This window comes from Protopterus annectens, chromosome 2.part1 (assembly GCF_019279795.1).
Source record: "Protopterus annectens isolate FY-2018-M chromosome 2.part1, PAN1.0, whole genome shotgun sequence".
NCBI classification, from domain to species: domain Eukaryota; kingdom Metazoa; phylum Chordata; order Ceratodontiformes; family Protopteridae; genus Protopterus; species Protopterus annectens.
This window is the reverse complement of record NC_056729.1, coordinates 353,631,712-353,650,601: the sequence shown is the minus strand read 5'-3', so window position 1 is coordinate 353,650,601 and position 18,890 is coordinate 353,631,712. Positions and strand designations below refer to the sequence as shown.

The 18,890-nt window shown below is 45.1% G+C and overlaps 1 protein-coding gene across 1 annotated transcript in view; it reads left to right on the top strand.

Moving 5' to 3' along the window:
• HASPIN (histone H3 associated protein kinase) overlaps positions 1–18,890 on the top strand; it is a 1,280,677-nt gene that overhangs the window by 757,433 nt on the left and 504,354 nt on the right. The window contains exon 8 of the mRNA XM_044063451.1: positions 16,049–16,140. Within this exon, the coding sequence (XP_043919386.1) occupies positions 16,049–16,140 (92 nt within the window). The remainder of the gene's footprint in view (positions 1–16,048; positions 16,141–18,890) is intronic.

Sequence of the window (18,890 nt, the reverse complement as noted above, 5' to 3'; positions counted from 1 at the left end):
TGCCAAATTATGTATGAGAAACATTAATGGCTTTTAAAAAACACATGGACCAGCATTCTCATCCTTGAGAATTTCAGATTCCAGTCATCGGTTTTGTCAAAGAAGGAACTGCACTAGTGACAACGGTAAATACCTCAAAATTCAGGCCTCCCTTTTTTTCTTTTCCAAGTCTATCTGCAACTACAGATGCCTTTGACTTTGCTTGGGGAAACAGTTTCTATGTGGGTTAAAGGTGCAAGGCCTGTGGAACTCTTCTGATAGACCAAAGCATATAAATGTGAGAGAGATGTTAGCTGTAATGCATGTAGTAAAATCTCTTCTTCATTGGACCCCAGGACCACTACAGGTGATTACAGACAGTACCATAATGATGTAGTATATAAAAATATAAGCACCAGATTTTTACCCTCTATGCAGGCTGGCTATTATGGCTTAAGAGGCAATTCTTCAGCATAGTTTGACCTTCAAAGCATCTTGCATTCTGTCAGAGTGAATTGCAGTGGCAAACAAGCTGAGCAGGACCATGACAGACCCTAACAAATGGAAACTGAACAAAGTGGTCATCCGGAGATCGATCCGTTTGTGGGATCTCCTCAAACAGATCTGTTTGTCTTCTTTCAGAAGAGGCAACTAAGCAAATTTTGCATGAGGACTGCTTGTAGGAAGGCCTGGCAAACAGATACATTCTCATTCCTATGGTTCAGGATGTTCCTTTATGCATTTCCAGGGTAATTCTGAAGATACAGAGGGACTCTCCAGAAATCATTGTGGTGAGTCCCTTTTGCTCCAGGCACCATTACTTCTCCCTTCTTATGGAATTGATCAAGGGAATTTACCACAAGCTTCCTCAGAGACTTGACCTACTTATGCAATACAAGGGGAACTTGGATGTACCCCACTCTTAAACTTCATCTAACTGCCTAGATAATTCGTTCTGGATGCATTTAGGCACATCTTTCATGAGGGCATGCAGCAGGTGCTAAAGGAGGCAAGACAGCTTGCAACTAGGAAATCTTATATTAGCAAGTGGAAAATATTAGTTTGTGCCTAGCCAGTAACCAGACCCCTATCATGGATTTTGTACTACTTGTTTTAAATATTTGTATGTATTACTTTCCTCTGGTCTCTCTTATTCCTCTATCAGGGTTTATGTAGCTGATATTTCAGCATGTCTGCCCATGGATCCTCCCCTTTCATCTCTTGTTTTTGAAATGAATTTTGCATTTTAGTCCTGCTAGAAAACAGGTGGCCCCTTCTTGGCATCTTAACTTTGTGCTGGAAAAGTTAACTGTGTGTCCCTTTGAACCTGGTCATCAGGATGATTGAAGGTTTATCACATGGAATACTGTACTTATTGCTCTGACATCTGCAAGAAGAGTATCTGAGTTTCAAGCTCTCATGGTGGGTGAACCCCATTTGGCCTTCCCAAGACATGGTGAATATTAACAACTAATTCCTAATTTATGACCAAAGTTGTTTTACAGTTGAGTTTGAAACAAGCAATCGGTCTCCCAGTGATCAATACAGATCTTCAGAACCAGACAAAAAGGATTCTGCATCCTAAAAAAAATTCTAAATTTTAAGCTAGTTTCCTGCCTTTTCTGTAACTAGTCTAGTCCAGATACAGATTTGCTGTATCCAAGACTGTTTGTAAGCTTCTGAGCCCCCCAAGCCTTTGTGTTGGAGGGAAACCTTCTAGCTTATCAGTGGGAGTGGTAAGCACTAGATAGCATATCTCACAAGAGGAGTGGTTTGTGGCCCAGAAATTGTAGTTTACTGGCCGTTTAGGCAGTTTTTCCATCTCTTTCAACTTTCTGGTTTAAAAGCCTGCATTTGCGCTGGTTTCCCACCTTTCCTGTAACTAGTCTAGTTCAGATACAGATTTGCTGTATCCAGGACTATTTGCAAGCTTCTGAGCGGTGTCAAAGTCTGCTCTTCAATCTTTCCCATAGATCTACTAGTTCTCTCCTCTACTGCACTTTTACTAGCTTATTAATCTAGCACTCTGCTAGACTTGTAGTAATTATTGTAGCACACAAAAGTGCTAACAACACTTAAATGTTCTACAAGGAAACAGCTCCAGTACTTAATGCCCACCCCTCCAGGCATGTCTAAAGGTCAGTTCACTGTGCTTTCTCCTATTAACCTGGTGAACTTGGGCATCCTGAGGCAATGTAGCAACTGCCTCATGTACACTGACAACCCTCTCCCCTTACCTCCCAACACTCGGACTTGCGAGAGATGCATTTATATATCCAAATTGGAAGCCATGCACTCTCCAGCCAAGACCAGAATAACTGGTCAAGAGCAGAAGGTCAACACTTGCACCACACCACATGGAACACACAGCCCTCTAGAACACACACTAGCTCTGCCTTTATATAAAAACACAAACCGCACACCCACCTTCTCGGAGGCTGTCAATAAAAATCTACCCAAACACCAGAGACCTCCAAGGGAGACATGCACTCAACCACCACAACACACCACTAATCACAACACGCACAACTCTCCTAAATAGTGTGCCACTCAACCAAAGCCCCTAAGGCAAAACAGCATGCCCAACACACTATTTATAGGTGACTTGATAGTGAGGCACACTGATATCCCACTCGCTAGACTGAATAAAGAGAGAGTAACAGTCAGCTGCCTGTCAGGCGCTAGGATCTGCCACAACGCATGCACTTGGGTCCCTCAACAACAAGTACAAATATGACTCTCATTGTCCATGTGGGTGTAAATGACCTGAGATGTACCTCCCTGGACTACATGAAGAGAGACATGAAGGAGTTCTTGGATTATGTAGCCCAGGCGGGTATGACCCTAGCCCTGAGCAGCATCCTACCATTACCTAGAATGATACCACAGTACAAGCAGAAAATGATTGATGTCAACAATTGGCAAAGTTTCTTGTATCATTCTAAGGGGATCCAGTATCTCTCTGCCTGGGATGACATGATTGACAGACCTCTGTGCTTTGCCAGAGATGGCCTGCATCTGTCACCCCTGGGCTTCCGGATACTGGCCAAGGCTCTTGCCACCTCTATAGTGCTTTTTTTAGGCGATGTTCCAAAGACCAAATTACCACCGTAACAGCTACAAACAAATGCAGTCAGAGGGTCATGCTGCCCAACAGTAGAAGTCTAAGTCTCAAAATGCACTCGCTTGAAGCACTTCTTAAAATAGAAAACATCGACATTTGTGCTGTAACAGAGACCTGGTTCAAGGCAGTAGAAAGTGCACCCCTGCACTATCAGGCTATAACTCATTCCACACCTTTTGGGCCCAGAACTTGGACCGAAGCTCCAAAGGCAGTAGTGTTTCCATATTCAGAAAGGATATGCACACCTCCAGACTGGTAGCCCAACATAAAGCATCTGAGATACTTCAGGTGTAGCTAACACTGGATAAGACAGCGATTCAGATCGTAGCCTGCTATAGGTCCCCAACCATGTCCCAAGACTCACACTCCATATTCCTAAGCACCCTGGAGAATATTAATGTCCAATCTAACACTCTCATACTGGGTGACTTCAACTACCCCTCCATTAACTGGGAAAACTACTCATGTACCAATACACTTACCCAACATTTCCTGGAATTCATTAATTCCAATGCCCTGGACCAGCTCATTCTTACCCCCACTAGAGGTAGCAACATCCTTGACCTGTCATTACTAACATGGGTGACCATCGCTGTACACCAATAGTCAATTCCTCCCTGGTTAGATCCGACCACAAACTAATCATCTTGGAAATCCACATCCCCTCCCCACACACACACAAAGATAACCACCATGAAAATTTCTCCAAAGCTAACTTTGGGCTCCTAAAAACAAAGGTGGCTAACTTCACTGCACCCATGCAAATGGAGATCAGTTGCATGATCGCTGAATCATACGCCAGTGCACTGTACGAACATGTACACAAATGCATGGATCTCGCCATACCCAATAGAACCAAGACACTCTCCTCCAAAAAAAAAATGAAGCCAACCTGGTGGTCCCCTGCCATAAACAAACTCTACAACAGAAGGGGGAAACTGATGCGAAATAAGGTGAAGTCCCAAGACTGGAAAAACTTCCCTTATCAGCCTCAACAAAAAGTTGAGATCTCTCATCAAATCCTCTAAAGCTAGTTATGAAAACAGAATTGCAGCAGATAGTAAAGATAACCGCAAGGCCTTCTATAGTTATGTAAGGAATCTCCACGGCAATACCCAGATTTGCTCTGAGCTACTGCACAATGGTACCTCCTATACCAAGCCAACAGATATTGCCAAATCCTGGCCAACAGATTCAGTGCCAGCTTTACCCCTTCCCCCCCTCAAGGGACCAGTTACAATACCAGTAGATTGCCAGGCACCCAGTATTACTACTGCACAGGCTAAAACAGCACTGTGCAAGGTGAAGAATACAGCTTTTATGGGTCCTGACAATATCCCTGGCTGTGTTCTACATGACCTACAGAGTGAACTGGCACCTCACCTGTGGTCCCTGTTCAATCACAGCCTCACCTCAGACTTTGTCCCTACCGAATAGTGCACTGCCACAGTCACTCCTCTCCATAAAAGAGGAGCGACTACAGACCCTAGTAATTATCGCCCCGATAGCCTGACGAGTCTGATATGCAAAGCTATGGAACACATCATCATGGACCTAATAAACAAGGATATAGGGAATCTCCAAACTCTGGATCCCTCACAGCTTGGTTTTGTGAAGGCTAGATCATGCCTGTTCAACCTGGTCAACTACTTTGAGTCAGTCACCAGAGCTGTGAATGAAGGCAAGGTGGTTCATACAGCTACCTTGATCTGGCCAAGGCCTTTGATACCATTCCCCACTCAAGAATCATACTCGCTAAGCTATGCATCGACCCCTATATCACTAGGTGGGTTGCAAACTGGCTCACCGGTAGAAGCCACAATGTGAAAGTAGCTGACTCCAAGTCAGACTGCCGACCAGTCACGAGTGGAGTCCCATAGGGTTCGGTTCTGGGGCCTCTCCTGTTTGATATCTATGTCTCTGAAGTCCAGGCCAACACGAAGGGACTCTGGCTGATAAAGTTCACAGACGATTGCAAGTTGGGAGCTATTATTAACTCCCCAAGTGATGTTGACATCCTACAGAAAGGCCTTACTGAGATGAACTACTGGTGTCAGAACCATGTCCTTAAGCTCAATGCCAAAAAGTGTCATCATCCCCTTTGGGAAAAACCCGGTTCCCATGAATTACCACATCGATGGTAGTCTTCTGAATACAGAAGGTGTTATAAGAGATCTGGGAACGCAAGTTTGACAGCAACCTCTCTTTTGACCACCATATTGCTACTGTGGTCAGAAAGTCCTATGTAGCACATCTCATTTTGCATCCAGGAAGGAAGACGTCATTGTCTCCCTCTACTCTTCCCTCATTAGGCCAATCATTGAGTTCAATGCCCCATTTGGCATGTACCTCACTAAACACCTGCAGCAACTGGAGAGGCCGCAAAAGTACCTCACAAAGAGGATCCTAGGCCATAAATATTTGTCCTATATGGACAGACTAAAAAAACTCCATTCTCCCTCACATATCACTTAGAGGTGATTTCTGCTTGACTTACAAAGCCACGTCTGACCCAGCTCTGTTAGAAATGCTGCATCTGAAGAAATCCCAGTCCCGCTGCACCACACGCTCTAGAGACCTTAATCTCATTACCACAATCAACAGAACATGCTGGAGGGACAGGTTCATAACCCAGAGACTGCCCATGCTATGACATACATGTCAAGCAGAGCACTTCACTTGTCCTCTTCAAGAGAAATCTTGATGAGTGGATGAGAAATAGAAAATTTACCCCAGAGATCACTTCAGTGGCTTTACTCGACAGAGGCACTGGGAACTAAGGTCAGGTGGCACAATGCCAGGGTAATCCTATGGGCTAGGCTTGAAAAGGGTCCAGGGCCATTAGGCTAGTACATACCCATGAGCCTATGTGCAGAAGCAACTTGGATGCTATCTTGGCAGAACTAAGTCCTTTAGAAAAGCAGTTCAGCTGTTTATTTCTTATGATGGGACAAAGAAATGACAACTTGCTTCAAAACAGACTCAGCTATTGCTTTTTGTTGATCCAACCATGGCAAATCTATCCCAGGCATTATCAAGACACATTCAGCTAGAACCTTGGCCTCTACAATGGCAGCTTGGAAAGGTAGAGGACTCTCTTAGCAGAAACATGGTCTTCTGTCAATGCAAAGCATTACAAACTGGATTCCTTTTCAAGTCTAAGACCATTTTCACAGGTCACGTGGACCCTAATACTTCTTCCTGCCAAGTTAGATAGGTTTTGGTAATCAACCCTTACAGCCAAAGGCTACTGCAGCAGTGAGAATGAAGAACATAATACAGTTGTGTATGTTGCATTTGCCAAAACAATATGTATTCAAACTTTAGAGGGTCAGGTGGCTTCAGCAACACGAGATTGAGCAATAACAGGTCTGTAATATCCTTAGATGTCCAGAGCTGCATGCATGGTACACTGAATGGATAAGTGTGTGTCTACACCTTGGCCAACAGGTCTGTGTAATCCACTGAACCCCCTTTGTGATAGGGAATGGAGATTGCAATTATTCCCCTTGAATGAGGAATTTCTAGTGTGGGTCATTAACTCGCATTAAGTCCCTGCCCTTGTAAGTATATTCCTTCTGTATATAGTTAGCTGTTGGGATATAAAGTTATTTGTTATTAATATCTTTTTGAGGTTTAGAGAGAGTAAGCTCTTTCTATCTGTATGGCCATGAAGGTCCTGAAATTGTCCACACTTTGACTGCTGATTTTTCTCCAAGGGGCTAGCTGATCAGCAGTCCAGAGTGTAGGAGTGGGAGAGAGTCAGACGTGTGAAACTGGCTGGTTGTTGTATTCTAGGCAGGATCTAACCCATATAGTCAAAGGCTACTGTAACAGTGAGGAACTGGAACATATACTGTTATGGTAAGTGAAACTTGTACTTTCATGAACCTTGCAATTTTTTTTTGTTCCCCACTAGATCTGCCCGATGGCACCCCAACCTTCACCCAGCTGACCAATTTGTTCCATGACAGCTAGTCACCTCCTTGACTAACTAAATCCTACTGCCAGTTCCTTCCTACCCATGGTGCCTTATTAAATAATTTATTCCTCCTCCTGTTAAGAGTTGATAGTAGGGAGCAGGACAGCTTATGGGTCAAGTGGGGAAGCCTACCCTCTCCCACTGGAGCATTATGTGCATGCATGCAGGCCGAAAATGCTGATAGGTACACTCCATGGGTGAAACACTAGTATTTCTTATTTGGTGTCACCCAAGTGGCAAGCAAGAGCTGTCTCCCTTCCCCCAGGATAGTGAGCCAACAGCAGCCACTCACTTTCATCCTCTGTTGCAATCTCCTAAAGGTGCATGAGTTATTAGTCAAACATAGATTGTCTGCTTTATAGTTAGGGCTTAATCCGTCTGTGTCAGAGCTGATGACTACCAAGTAAGAAATCTTGTTGTTGTCCTGGGATACTAACACTTGAGAGACCATGTGTCATCTGTGGTTAAGCCTTCATTCTTCCATTTAAGCTGCATATCCTGAATTAAAAGTTTGCTTCCATTTGGTACTAAAGTCAAGCTCAACAGGGTCTTCTTTCCCCACTGATTCTGCTAAGCCCGTTACCTTGGCTGTGGGTTTTGCTAGATAGTAGGCAGGGACAGTGGGAATATCGATCATCCATTCATGTGCAGCTCTAATTAGATGAGGCATTTGGCTACCTTAAGAGAGTCATAGTTAACTCCCACTGTTTACACGCGCTTCATTGAATTTATTCACTTTGACATTCAGAGCACTGGGCATTTGGGGCATTTTAATAGCTTTGCATGCCCTTATTTCCCCTCATTTTGATTACTGTAACTCATTTTGCCTAGGGCTAACTAAGAACACGATTATCCTCAAGTAATGCAAACTCTGCTGTTTGGCTAATTACAAATCCTAGTAGTACCAGCACATCATGCCTTTTTCGTGTAGTGTGCACTGCTTGGCAGTTTGATATTACCTGTGCAGATCTCATTTTTGTGTTTTTATCATTACCTGATCTTGGTCTGCCCTATTTATAAGAACTCCAGGTTTCTTACAGCTTGTAAAGGTCCTGTTTTCAGCTTATTTGGGACTGTTGGAACGTCCTAGAGTGATAATAAAAAATTCTTATTAGGCCCCTTACTTTTTGAGCCTCACGGGTATGTGATCGAGTGTCCCTCACCCCTTATGTTACACTCTTGCTTAGTCTGACTTTCAGCCAGCCTAAATTATCATTTGTCTAGATCTAATTTGATCTCCTTCATCTTTGCCATTTTCTTATATTTCCATGTTTTTCCCTTTACTTTTATTGTAGTGTGTGTGACGTACGGCCAATACCTCACCGGACTGCCAACAGATAAATATGAAGTCTCTTACTATCCTGGGTAGTAACTAAGGAGCTTCAATCCTCACTTACTGACTCCAGTATGAGACTGTCACTTAAACAATAGTAGTATTTCACAATTTTCCCATAAGAGCGCAACAAGAACATGCTGTATTTTCTTGGGAATGAGCTATATACTTCTGCCCACCCCAAATGTATTTTCTTGTTACACGCTTAAGAGCAACATGCTCCAGTTTAAGACCTCTGATACACTCACACTCAAAGTAAATTTAAATCTCGCACATCCACACACTTCTGGGAAAGCCTGACACAGATTTTCAGCTGTGTCCCTTCCCCCAAAATAATACAGTAATGCTGCCACTAATCAGAGTGTCTTCATGCCCTTCTAAAGGGGTGTCCAGTTATGAAAAATTAAATATCACAATAAATGATAGCTATGACCATAAGTGACCAGGGCTGCAAGGGGACCTGGGGAGTATCAAACCGGTAGAAGTGCACACTAATCACTAAAGAAAAAAAGTGACCTTCCCCTTTTCTCATAGGATCTTGGAACTGCAGACCCTCATGTTTTATTTGTTCTTTCAGGAGGATTGGGTGCCCCTCTAGTCTGCCAGCATTTCCAACTAAAGTGGTGTCTAAATTTTCCCTAGATGGTTTGTCTGTTTATTTCTCTAGTCACTGATCAAAAACGGATTGAAGGAGCCCTCACTACTCCAGGTGTGCAGTGGTTGCTTAGTTTTAGAAGAGGTGCATAAGTTTATGAAGAACAGACATCTGACCACTTCTCTTGCCCTGGATAGGGAAGAGTTTGTAAACACCAGGTAAACCATTTCCAGGTGGATTATTGAGTGCATTATATTTTTTCATCAAGCATCTCACTACCCATTGGAAAACACTGCAGTTGTCAGCCTATATATCTGTAGAAATACAGCTGCTACTGCATCAAAAGTGCAATGCAGATAACTGTGCTGTAATCACCTGGTCAGTGGTTTACACTTTCACCATGATTACTGTTGTGATTGCAACTGTAGGAGCTGGGTCTTTTTGGTGTCTGACTACTACAGAACTTAGCCTTCTGATCACATTTTTCTTGAGCTGTCCTCTGGCTCCTTCCACTGTGGTTGATTTGCTGTCAGATTTAACCCAGTCATTGAATTGTCAAGAGGGTCGAGTTACAGATCAGTTCAGATGGTAAGTGTGTGTCTACTGCCCTTTCTGTAGTACATTAAGAAATATTGTTGATGTTATGTGATCCTATCTCACCTACATTCTGTACTGATGGGTTCGGAGCCGATCCTCGGCTCCGACTCTGCACGCTATGCTATAGAGCGAAGTCTCTTATTGGCTGAGCTATTCTATATCCCAGGATGCACCACCACTACTTCCCCAGATCTCGTTTGCCGCTTACAAGCTAGGACGTGGTCTCGAACTTGGCTGAGCTAAGTGCTTTTTTCTGAGAGTTTTTTCTGTCAGGAATTTCTTTAATCTTAACCCAAAAGCTGTTTTAACAGCTATCGTTGTGTATAATTGTGTTTTTGTGGAAATTTTGTGGTAAAATTTTGTGACTGGACAGGGAAAGGTTTCCGTTTAAGTTAGAGGGGCCTTCCCCTCGTTCTTTAGTGAGTCTTCTTGTTGTTTTGGAGAGGTCAAGTACCTGTTTCAGTTAGAGGGTTCTTGGCCCTCCTGTTGGTGTGTTTGTCATTCGTGTAATTTTTTCTTGGGCTTTCGCTTCTCTTGTTTAAAAAAAAAAAAAAAAGGGAATTTTTGTTGTGTAAACCATTGGTACTGAGTTCCATAGTGTTTTTTCTCTGACAAAGTGAATAGTGTCTACAAGCATTATGTCTAAGGAGCATAGACCCTCAGGATTTAAAAAAATATACAAGATGCAACTACAAAATGTCCATCACGGACGATCACTCCTTATGCGTGTACTGTTTAGGCGCCAAACACCTTCAGGAGTCTTGCAGCGTGTGTCACGCTTTTTCCTCTCGGGTCCTCCAAGAGAGGAAAAATAAATTGATCTTAAAAGGGCTTATCAAACCCTCCTTCGAAGAGGCCTTATCTTCCTCTTCCTCTCCAGCTAAGAAAAAGAAATCGTCGGCTCCGACCAGCCCATCGGAACCGACCACTAAGAAATCTAGGCAGGCTTCCCCATCGGCTCCACGGACTTTGGAGCCGAGGGCGGAACGGTCTGCCTCGATGCCTCCAGCCTCGACCCCTCTGGTTTCGGAGCCGATGGCTGGGGCTTCGAGAGGCGGGTCACCTTCATCGGCTCCACTGATTTTGGAGCCGATGAGGGTTGCCGGCTCAGACTCTTCCCCTTCGGTGCTGAAGCCCTCTTTGGCATCGAGGGAAATTGCTATGGAATCTCCCTCGGCACCGATATTGATAGAGTTTATTCGGAGCCAGTCCCCCAGTCCTTCGGAGCAGATGGAGAAGTCTGCTCAGACCCGGTCGGTCTCCTCCCGATCTTCCAAGATGTCGGATTCGGACAGCGACAGGGTGCTCCAAAGGCTGTTTCAGTCTCCTGTATTCCAGAAATTAGTTTCGGCTCCAGCCCAATCGGCTTCGGAGCCGATGGCCCACCCTGTAGTTCTGGTTCCTCCTCCAACAGCCTCGGCACCGTTGGAGCTGGTGCTGGTGGAGCCGATGGAGGTTTTCGGGTCGGCTCCGACCCTTACTCCAACCCCGGCTTTCGGGTCGGAGTTCGGTACACGGACCTCCTCAGTCGGCCCCGGGGGTGACGCTTCGGGACCGATGTTTTCGGTTCCTAGCCTTCCTCTCGGTGCGTCAGCTGCGGGGGTGCCGTCTACTGTTGTGGCCCCGGGGGTTGGACCTTCCCAGGACTCTGGCGGTCCGGCCTTCAGGGCCATGAGGAGTGCTTTGGCCAAATCTTCTTTGGCTACCTCCACGGTCTCACCGGCACCTTCCCTACACACGGAGACTGGGTCTTTTCTAAGTCCCCCTGTCGCTAGACAGCGGAGCCCCGGGGCCTGAGGTCACCCCCAGTGGGGTTTCCCCCCCTCCTGGAGGTCCCTCTGAAGCTACTTCGGAGGAACCCCCAAGGAAAAGACTGTGCAAGAGGAAGCACGTCGACTCCCCCGATGAGTCTCTCACGTCGGACACCGATCTTGATGATGCGGATGGGGTCCCCTAAGTCGTCCTCGGATGATGTCTCCTTTGCACACATCTTGGAAGCCCTCAAACAACGAGGCGGCTGGCATTCCAAACCCCCTTCCGCGGATGAGTCGGTGTTCCTCAAGGCCTTCGGGACTCAGCCCTCCACCTCCTGGGTGTCTCCGCCCTTCGACGAGCTCCTAGATTTGATCTGTCGAAGGGCGTGGGAGCATCCAGACTCTGTGGAACCGGTGTCGGCTCGCCCAAATAAATTCTTATCAGCACCCCCAGAGAAGGAGTTTCTGACCAAAGGTGTGGCTGTAGATGCCCTGGTGGTGGCATCTGCTACCCAACAAGATGTAGCAGAGGCTTCGACGTCCGTCCATCCTCCTAATAAGGAGTCTAGGAGCATGGACCGGTACGGGAAGTGCACCCTCAGTTCAGCGGCCTTTACCTTAAGGTCCCTGAACTATTTGACGCACTTCACTAGACTTCAGAGGGATCTGGTCAAGGAGCTTTCAGATACCCTCTTGGGTAACCTACCTGAGCAGTTGGCCCAGACTGTTGGCTCTCAGTTGGCTACTCTGTCATCGATATCAAACTCGTCCATGAGGCTCATTTCGTATGCAGCCGAGGGGGCGAGAGCGGCGGGTACGGGTGTTGCTCTACGGAGGCAAGCCTGGCTCCGCCTGTGTCATTTTGCGGAAGCCTTTAAGTCTTCCTTTGCTGACGCTCCCTTTGATGGGTCCTCTTTGTTTGGACCCAAGGTAAAGGACACATTGACCCGCTGTGAGCAAGAAGGTAAGACTTTGACTGCCGTAGGGGCACGGTTTTCCACTCGCTTTCGGCCTTACCCCAAGGCTAAAAGAGGAGGGAAAATGTGGTTCCGTAAATCCCAGAAGTCTTATCCCTCGCAGCAGGACGATCCCCCTTCTAGAGGCAGAGGAGGGGGAAATTTTTCTGGAAGACGCCGTCCCAGAGGCGGCAGAGGCCCCCGCAACACTGGAGACCGCGAGTCCTTTCGTGGCTCTTCAGCCTTCCACAATCCCTGAAGGATTGCCCGACTGTGCAGCTCCAGAGCCAGTCGGGGGTCGTTTTTCGAGGCACCTAAAAGCCTGGGAGGGTATCACTCAGGACCGATGGGTGCTTAGAATCATCGTCGGAGGTTACGCCATCCCATTTTCTCACCCCCCTCCGCCGTCCAGGAAAATCCCGAACCCGCCACCCAGTCAACAGGAAATCGCAGCCTTCGAAATCTCAAAGCTGCTTCAAAAAGGAGTCATCCAACCAGTCCCCGCAGACCAGATCGGATTAGGGACTTACTCAAAATTCTTTTTGGTGCCAAAAAAGACCGGGGACTTGAGGCCCATTTTGGATCTCGGCAACCTAAATCGATCAGTCAAAAAGTCCAAGTTCCGAATGGTCACCTTACAATCCATTCTCCCACTGCTGGAGAAAGGTGTTTGGATGTGCTCCATAGATCTCAAGGACGCCTATTATCACATCCTGATAGATCAGGCGTCCAGGAGACATTTGCGCTTCAGCCTGGGAAACAGTCATTTTCATTTCTGCACACTGCCCTTTGGTCTCACCACAGCCCCCAGGGTGTTCACCAAATGTTTGGCGGTCGTGACTGCTCACCTGAGGAGTCTAGGATTCCAGGTGTTTCCGTATCTGGACGACTGGCTCCTAACTGCCACCTCCAGGCGTCTACTATTGCAGAACCTAGCAGCCACCATATCACTAGGCACTTCCCTTGGAATCACCTTCAATTGGCCAAAGTCTGTGTTGCTGCTATCTCAGCGCATAAGGTTCATCGGAGTAGAGATAGACTCAAACCAAACGCGGGTCTATCTTCCTACAGAAAGGATACAGACTATACAGGCTCAAGTCCGAGCCTTACATCTCAAATCCAAAGCCCCAGCCAGGATGGTCCTGCAGGTATTAGGCTCCATGTCGGCCACTGTTCTCCTAGTCCCCTTAGCAAGATTGCATATGAGAATTCTCCAGTGGCTCCTATCGACCCAGTGGTCCTTTCAGGATCTCCCTCTGTCACCTCATACGGATCACGGAAACCTGCAAACGGGACCTTCGCTGGTGGCTGGTGTCCTCCAATCTGGATCAGGGACGACCCTTCGTTCCACCTCCTCCTATGGCCACATTGATGACGGACGCCTCCCAGACGGGGTGGGGGGGGCATTACCTGGGCAGGTCAGTCCAAGGCAATTGGCATTCCGACGAGAGTCTCCTTCACATCAACATTCTAGAAATGAGGGCGGTGCTTCTATCTCTACAAGCCCTCCACGATTACCTCCCTCGGGAAGTAATTGCCATTCAGTCCGACAACATGTCAGTAGTCTGGTATCTGAACAAGCAGGGAGGGACCAGATCCTACCCCCTTTGCAGAGAGGCCATGAGAGTTTGGGAATGGGCAGTGGCGACCAGAAGTTTTCTGGTAGCGGCTCATATCCCTGGGAGATCCAACGTGATAGCCGACAGACTAAGCAGAACTATTCTCTCTCCTCACGAGTGGTCTGTGAACGATGCAGTGGCAACTCAGATCTTCAGAAGATGGGGAACTCCTTGTTGCGACCTTTTCGCAACCCCACTGAACGCGAAGTGCAGAAAATTCTTCTCTCTCACTCCAGCTCCGGGGGAGATTCCCATGGACGCCTTAGCCCATCCTTGGCCCACCGGCTTGCTATACGCCTTCCCTCCGGTTCCCCTCCTTCCCAGAGTGATCCAAAAGGCGACTCACTTAGGGAGCAAAATGATTTTAGTTACCCCTTACTGGCCTCGTCAGGTATGGTTTCCCTATCTTCGGAAGTATGCACTGGACAGTCCATGGTTCCTGGATCAGATCCCGGACCTATTAATTCACCAGTCGGGACAACTCCATCAGTCCCTTCACTCTTTGAAGTTAACAGCTTGGCTCCTCCTCTTCCGACTATAGTCAGGAATCATACTTTAGACCCGGAAGTCATACGTATCTTATCCTCGGCCCACAAGTCTGCCACTAGGAAATTGTATACTAGCAAATGGAAGAGATTTGCTATTTGGGCTCAAATCCGGGGTCTAGATCCCATCACTGTCCCGGTGTCAGAAGTCCTGAAGTTTCTAACTTCCCTGTTCAATCAAGGTTCTTCAGTCTCTACCATCAAGGTCCAATTGGCAGCTATTTCCAATTTTCATGAATCTATAAACCCACCTTTGATGAGCAACAGATTGTGTAAAACCTTCATAAAAGGTGCTGCGCTTTTACGACCTCCGATTTCTCATCCTGCTCCTCCGTGGGATCTCGATGTGGTATTACGTGCCTTAACCTCCTCCCCCTTCGAACCGGCAGCAACCTGTGATTTGAAATTTCTTTCTTGGAAAACTGCCTTTCTGGTTGCGATTACTTCAGCCAGAAGGGTTTCAGAGCTTCAAGCTCTGTCAAACCACCGTACCTGGTTTTTCACAAAGAGTATCCCTCAGGCCTAACCCATCCTTTGTCCCTAAAGTTTGTTCCAGTTTTTGCCTGCAACAGTCATTGGAACTTCCAGTTTTTTTCCCAAAGTGCTCAAACAAAGCGGAATACATCTTCCACACATTGGATGTTCACAGGCAATTGCGCTTTTATTTAGATAGGACCCAACAAACACGGAAAACAGATCAATTGTTTGTGTCTTTTTCGGACAATAAATTGGGCAAAGCCGTCACAAAGGTCACTATTTCCTAGTGGATCAGGGACTGTATTAGTCAGGCTTATTCCTCTTCTAATAAAGAGCTTACAACCTCTGTCAAAGCTCACTCAACAAGAGCTATGGCTACTTCAATAGCATTCCATTCTAAGCTTGCCATTAGTGACATTTGTGCTGCGGCTACGTGGTCTTCTCCGCACACCTTCATTTCCCACTACAAATTGGATGTGGCATCTCGGGGGCGAGCTTCATTTGGTTCCACAGTTCTCAGGAGTGTTTTCCAGTGAGCCACCCAGGAATCAGGTGCTAGGGACGCTGTCCCATCAGTACAGAATGTAGGCGAGATAGGATCACATAACATCTTTTAGTTATGTACTTACCATAACTTTAGATGTTTGGGATTCATCTCACCTACATTCCTAATAACCCACCCTCCTTCCCCCTGCCTTGGAGATCAAAAGAGACCGGACGGTCCGAGTACTATCGTTTCATCTTGAAACATCTGGTAATGTTATATAAACAGTTACGTGTGTGTGCATGAGTGCGGACAAACAAGATCTGGGGAAGTAGTGGTGGTGCATCCTGGGATATAGAATAGCTCAGCCAATAAGAGACTTCGCTCTTTAGCATAGCATGCCGAGTCTGAGCAAACCCATCTGTACAGAATGTAGGCGAGATGGATCCCAAACATCTAAAGTTATGGTAAGTACATAACTAAAAGATATGCAGCTTTGGTTTCTTGTTTATTTACCAAAAATGTTTATGCTCTATATTGTTTAATAAATATAAGCATTAGTATTATTGCAGATATTAATTTTTGAACTTTTTTTTTCCTTAGGGTTCATTGTGTCAAAGGTTCTTATCCATCACACCTGCTTAAAGCATGGGACAAATTTGATAAAGAACGGGGTTCTGAAAATGATCGCCCAGGTAAGAAATTATTTAACTTGCAAAAAAGTTACTACCCCTTACTGCAGTATACAAAGTTGGACAAGTCTGAATTCTGCTCATGTATGTTAAGCCTTTGTAAATTTTTGTGCTTTTGGGGGATGCCATTTACACTCCATAAATCATATATTCGCTCAATCTTTATTTGCTTGTATAGCTTGAATTCCCAAATCTTAGAAAGGGGTCATAACACTTAATTTCCAGGCTTATAGATTCATAGAAGTCTTAAAAAGTACTGCTTGTAAAGAACATTTCAGCTCCCATTTATCAGGTGAGAAGTATTGTCCTGTACTCCTTCCGTTCAACATGATTTGAATCCAGCATCTGTACTTCAGTGCATTTGTTTTGTTTCTCCCTTGATTTACTCTCTTACAATCTCCTTACTGTTGCATTCTTTCCCGTATTTGTTTCTCTTTTGACTGCAGTATATATTTTATTTATGTCTTTGTTATCCAGGTAGGCAGTCTGATCCCAAGACTCTTCTCAGTCACAACCCAGGAGAATGAATGCATAACAGTTGAATATAAAACAAAGGATTCCTGACATTATCTGCAGTTTCAAATAGTATAGTAGTAGTAGTCAGTTGACCAGTTAGATGGCAGATTCAAAGCAGGCATTTGTTGGCATAGTGGATTATAACTGTTAAGCCCATATCCCTGAATCATTTGCAAGCCACTTCTTGTATGAGGTAATCATACAAAGTCTTAGTACTTAGACAATACTTTAAAAAATTTCTTGTGGAAGACACTTCATTATTCTGTAACTATATATCCTGTTCATTCGATCCTTCTGATCCAACATATATGGGCCCTTGAGCAGCTTGTCTGATTCAGTCTAGCCACACTGAAGTTCCAGTCTCAAGTCCCTTAAGAATTTTCCCCTCCCATAATGCATATGTCATAGTTACCCCAGAACACATTTGCTATCTTCATGAAAAGATGTGCTCTCTGATTCAGGTAAGTACTCCACCTCATTCAGAGATTTCTGACAGTTTTTCTTTGTAAACTGGTCCTATAATTTGAGTTAGTTCCTTTAGGGCTTTACTGTTATTACTTTGTTGTTGTTAGAGTGAAAAAGGTGCTGTTTTGTAGCCCCCTTTTCCTTTTGGCAGTTCCCACCATTTTCTTTTTCTCGCGGATTTAGTGTTCGATTAAGTTGTATTTGTGGTAAGTTTATTCCTTTGATATTTATTAGAAGTTAAGTCATTGGGGAGTGATTTTAACTCTGTTATTACTGGGATATTTAATGTACTATTAATACCTTAAAGACTATAAATGTTTTTAAGGTGTATTTTAAACTTTATAGTATTTACAGTTTTTTCAGGTCCCTAGTATTTCATCAGAATTACATCAACAAAAGGCATTCATTTTATCAAAGATTATGTTCATTGAAGTGTTTTGACTGAGACTGCATTCCAGTGAGGATCAGGAAATTTGCCTTTTCCCCACTGTAGTGCAATCTCGAAGTTGGTATATATAATTAGCAGGGGGTATGGTGGGTTCAATGAACAGCATTTCCCATGAAATCCGCTTCAGAGCCACAATAAATCCAGTAAAGTGAAGCCCAGCTCCAGGAAAGGACTACACCAGTCCAATAGAAGCAAAATAAGTTCAAAAAACTGGAGTTGGGTTTCGCTTTGCTGGATTTATTGTGGCTCTGAAGTGGATTTTATTTCCAGGTGGTTCTCCTGTTTGTTTGGTGTTTGTTGGATTTTTGTTGAAATGCCATTTGATGATGTACATCTTCGATGATATGATAATAGACCCGTTTTTCATAGTGGTGACAGTGCCTGCAATCCATCATAGATAAACAGAAAAGTTTGAAATGTTGTGTGTGGGCACACGATCTTACCACAGGACCTTCTTGACCTGTGTGTGGTCTGCCTGGGTATCCACCATTTCTCGGTGGGCTGTGAGATATACAAGGGATTTGGCCCATGAGCCTTAGCAGATAGAAGAAATTGATTTTCAAGGGCTTATCTTCCCTGGAACCGAAGAAACCCTCAGAAAAGCATTTGAAGCTGAAAGAATCTGATAAAAAAAATGTGTCATCCACCTCAGCTCCAAAACAGGCAAGAATTATGGTCTCAACACCTGTAAGGGCTTACCTCCCCTGGAACTGAAAGTTCCAAAATCTAAGAAGCCTTCAGAAAAAGATTTGAAGCTAAAGGAATCTGATAAAAGAGACATATCCTGCTCAGCTCCAAAACAGCCAAAGGACATGGTCTCAAGACGTGCATGCCCACTTACACCCTTTTTTGGGATCTAGTAACTTATTCTTCTTCAAGAATTCCACAGAAAGGAAATTTCTGTAAGCTACTAGACCAGCTCCTTTTACCAAGACCTTCTTCACCTCTTTCAGACAGGTCCTACAACAACGCTTCTGAAGCAGACACGGACCACTTGATATAGAAATTTTTAAGAACCCAGACAAAGATGGGAGTCGTATCATTCCCTTTGGCTCCAAAGGTGGCCGTATTCACCAACTTTGCCCTGATTGTTGTTCCTTCACCGGTTCCTGCTTCATCTCCAGCATCTTTGGATCCATCTCTATTCCCCGGGCCTGTGCTGTCAATGCAGACTTCTTGTCTAGGTTCAGCACCAAAGTTTTTGTATTCAAATTTTCAACTCTTACCTTGTCAGAGTTGAGACATTCTCAGAATCCACAGTGTCAGGCTGGTGACCTCTATGCCAGTAACGGATCCATTAGTTTTGGCTCCATTGCTCCTGTTG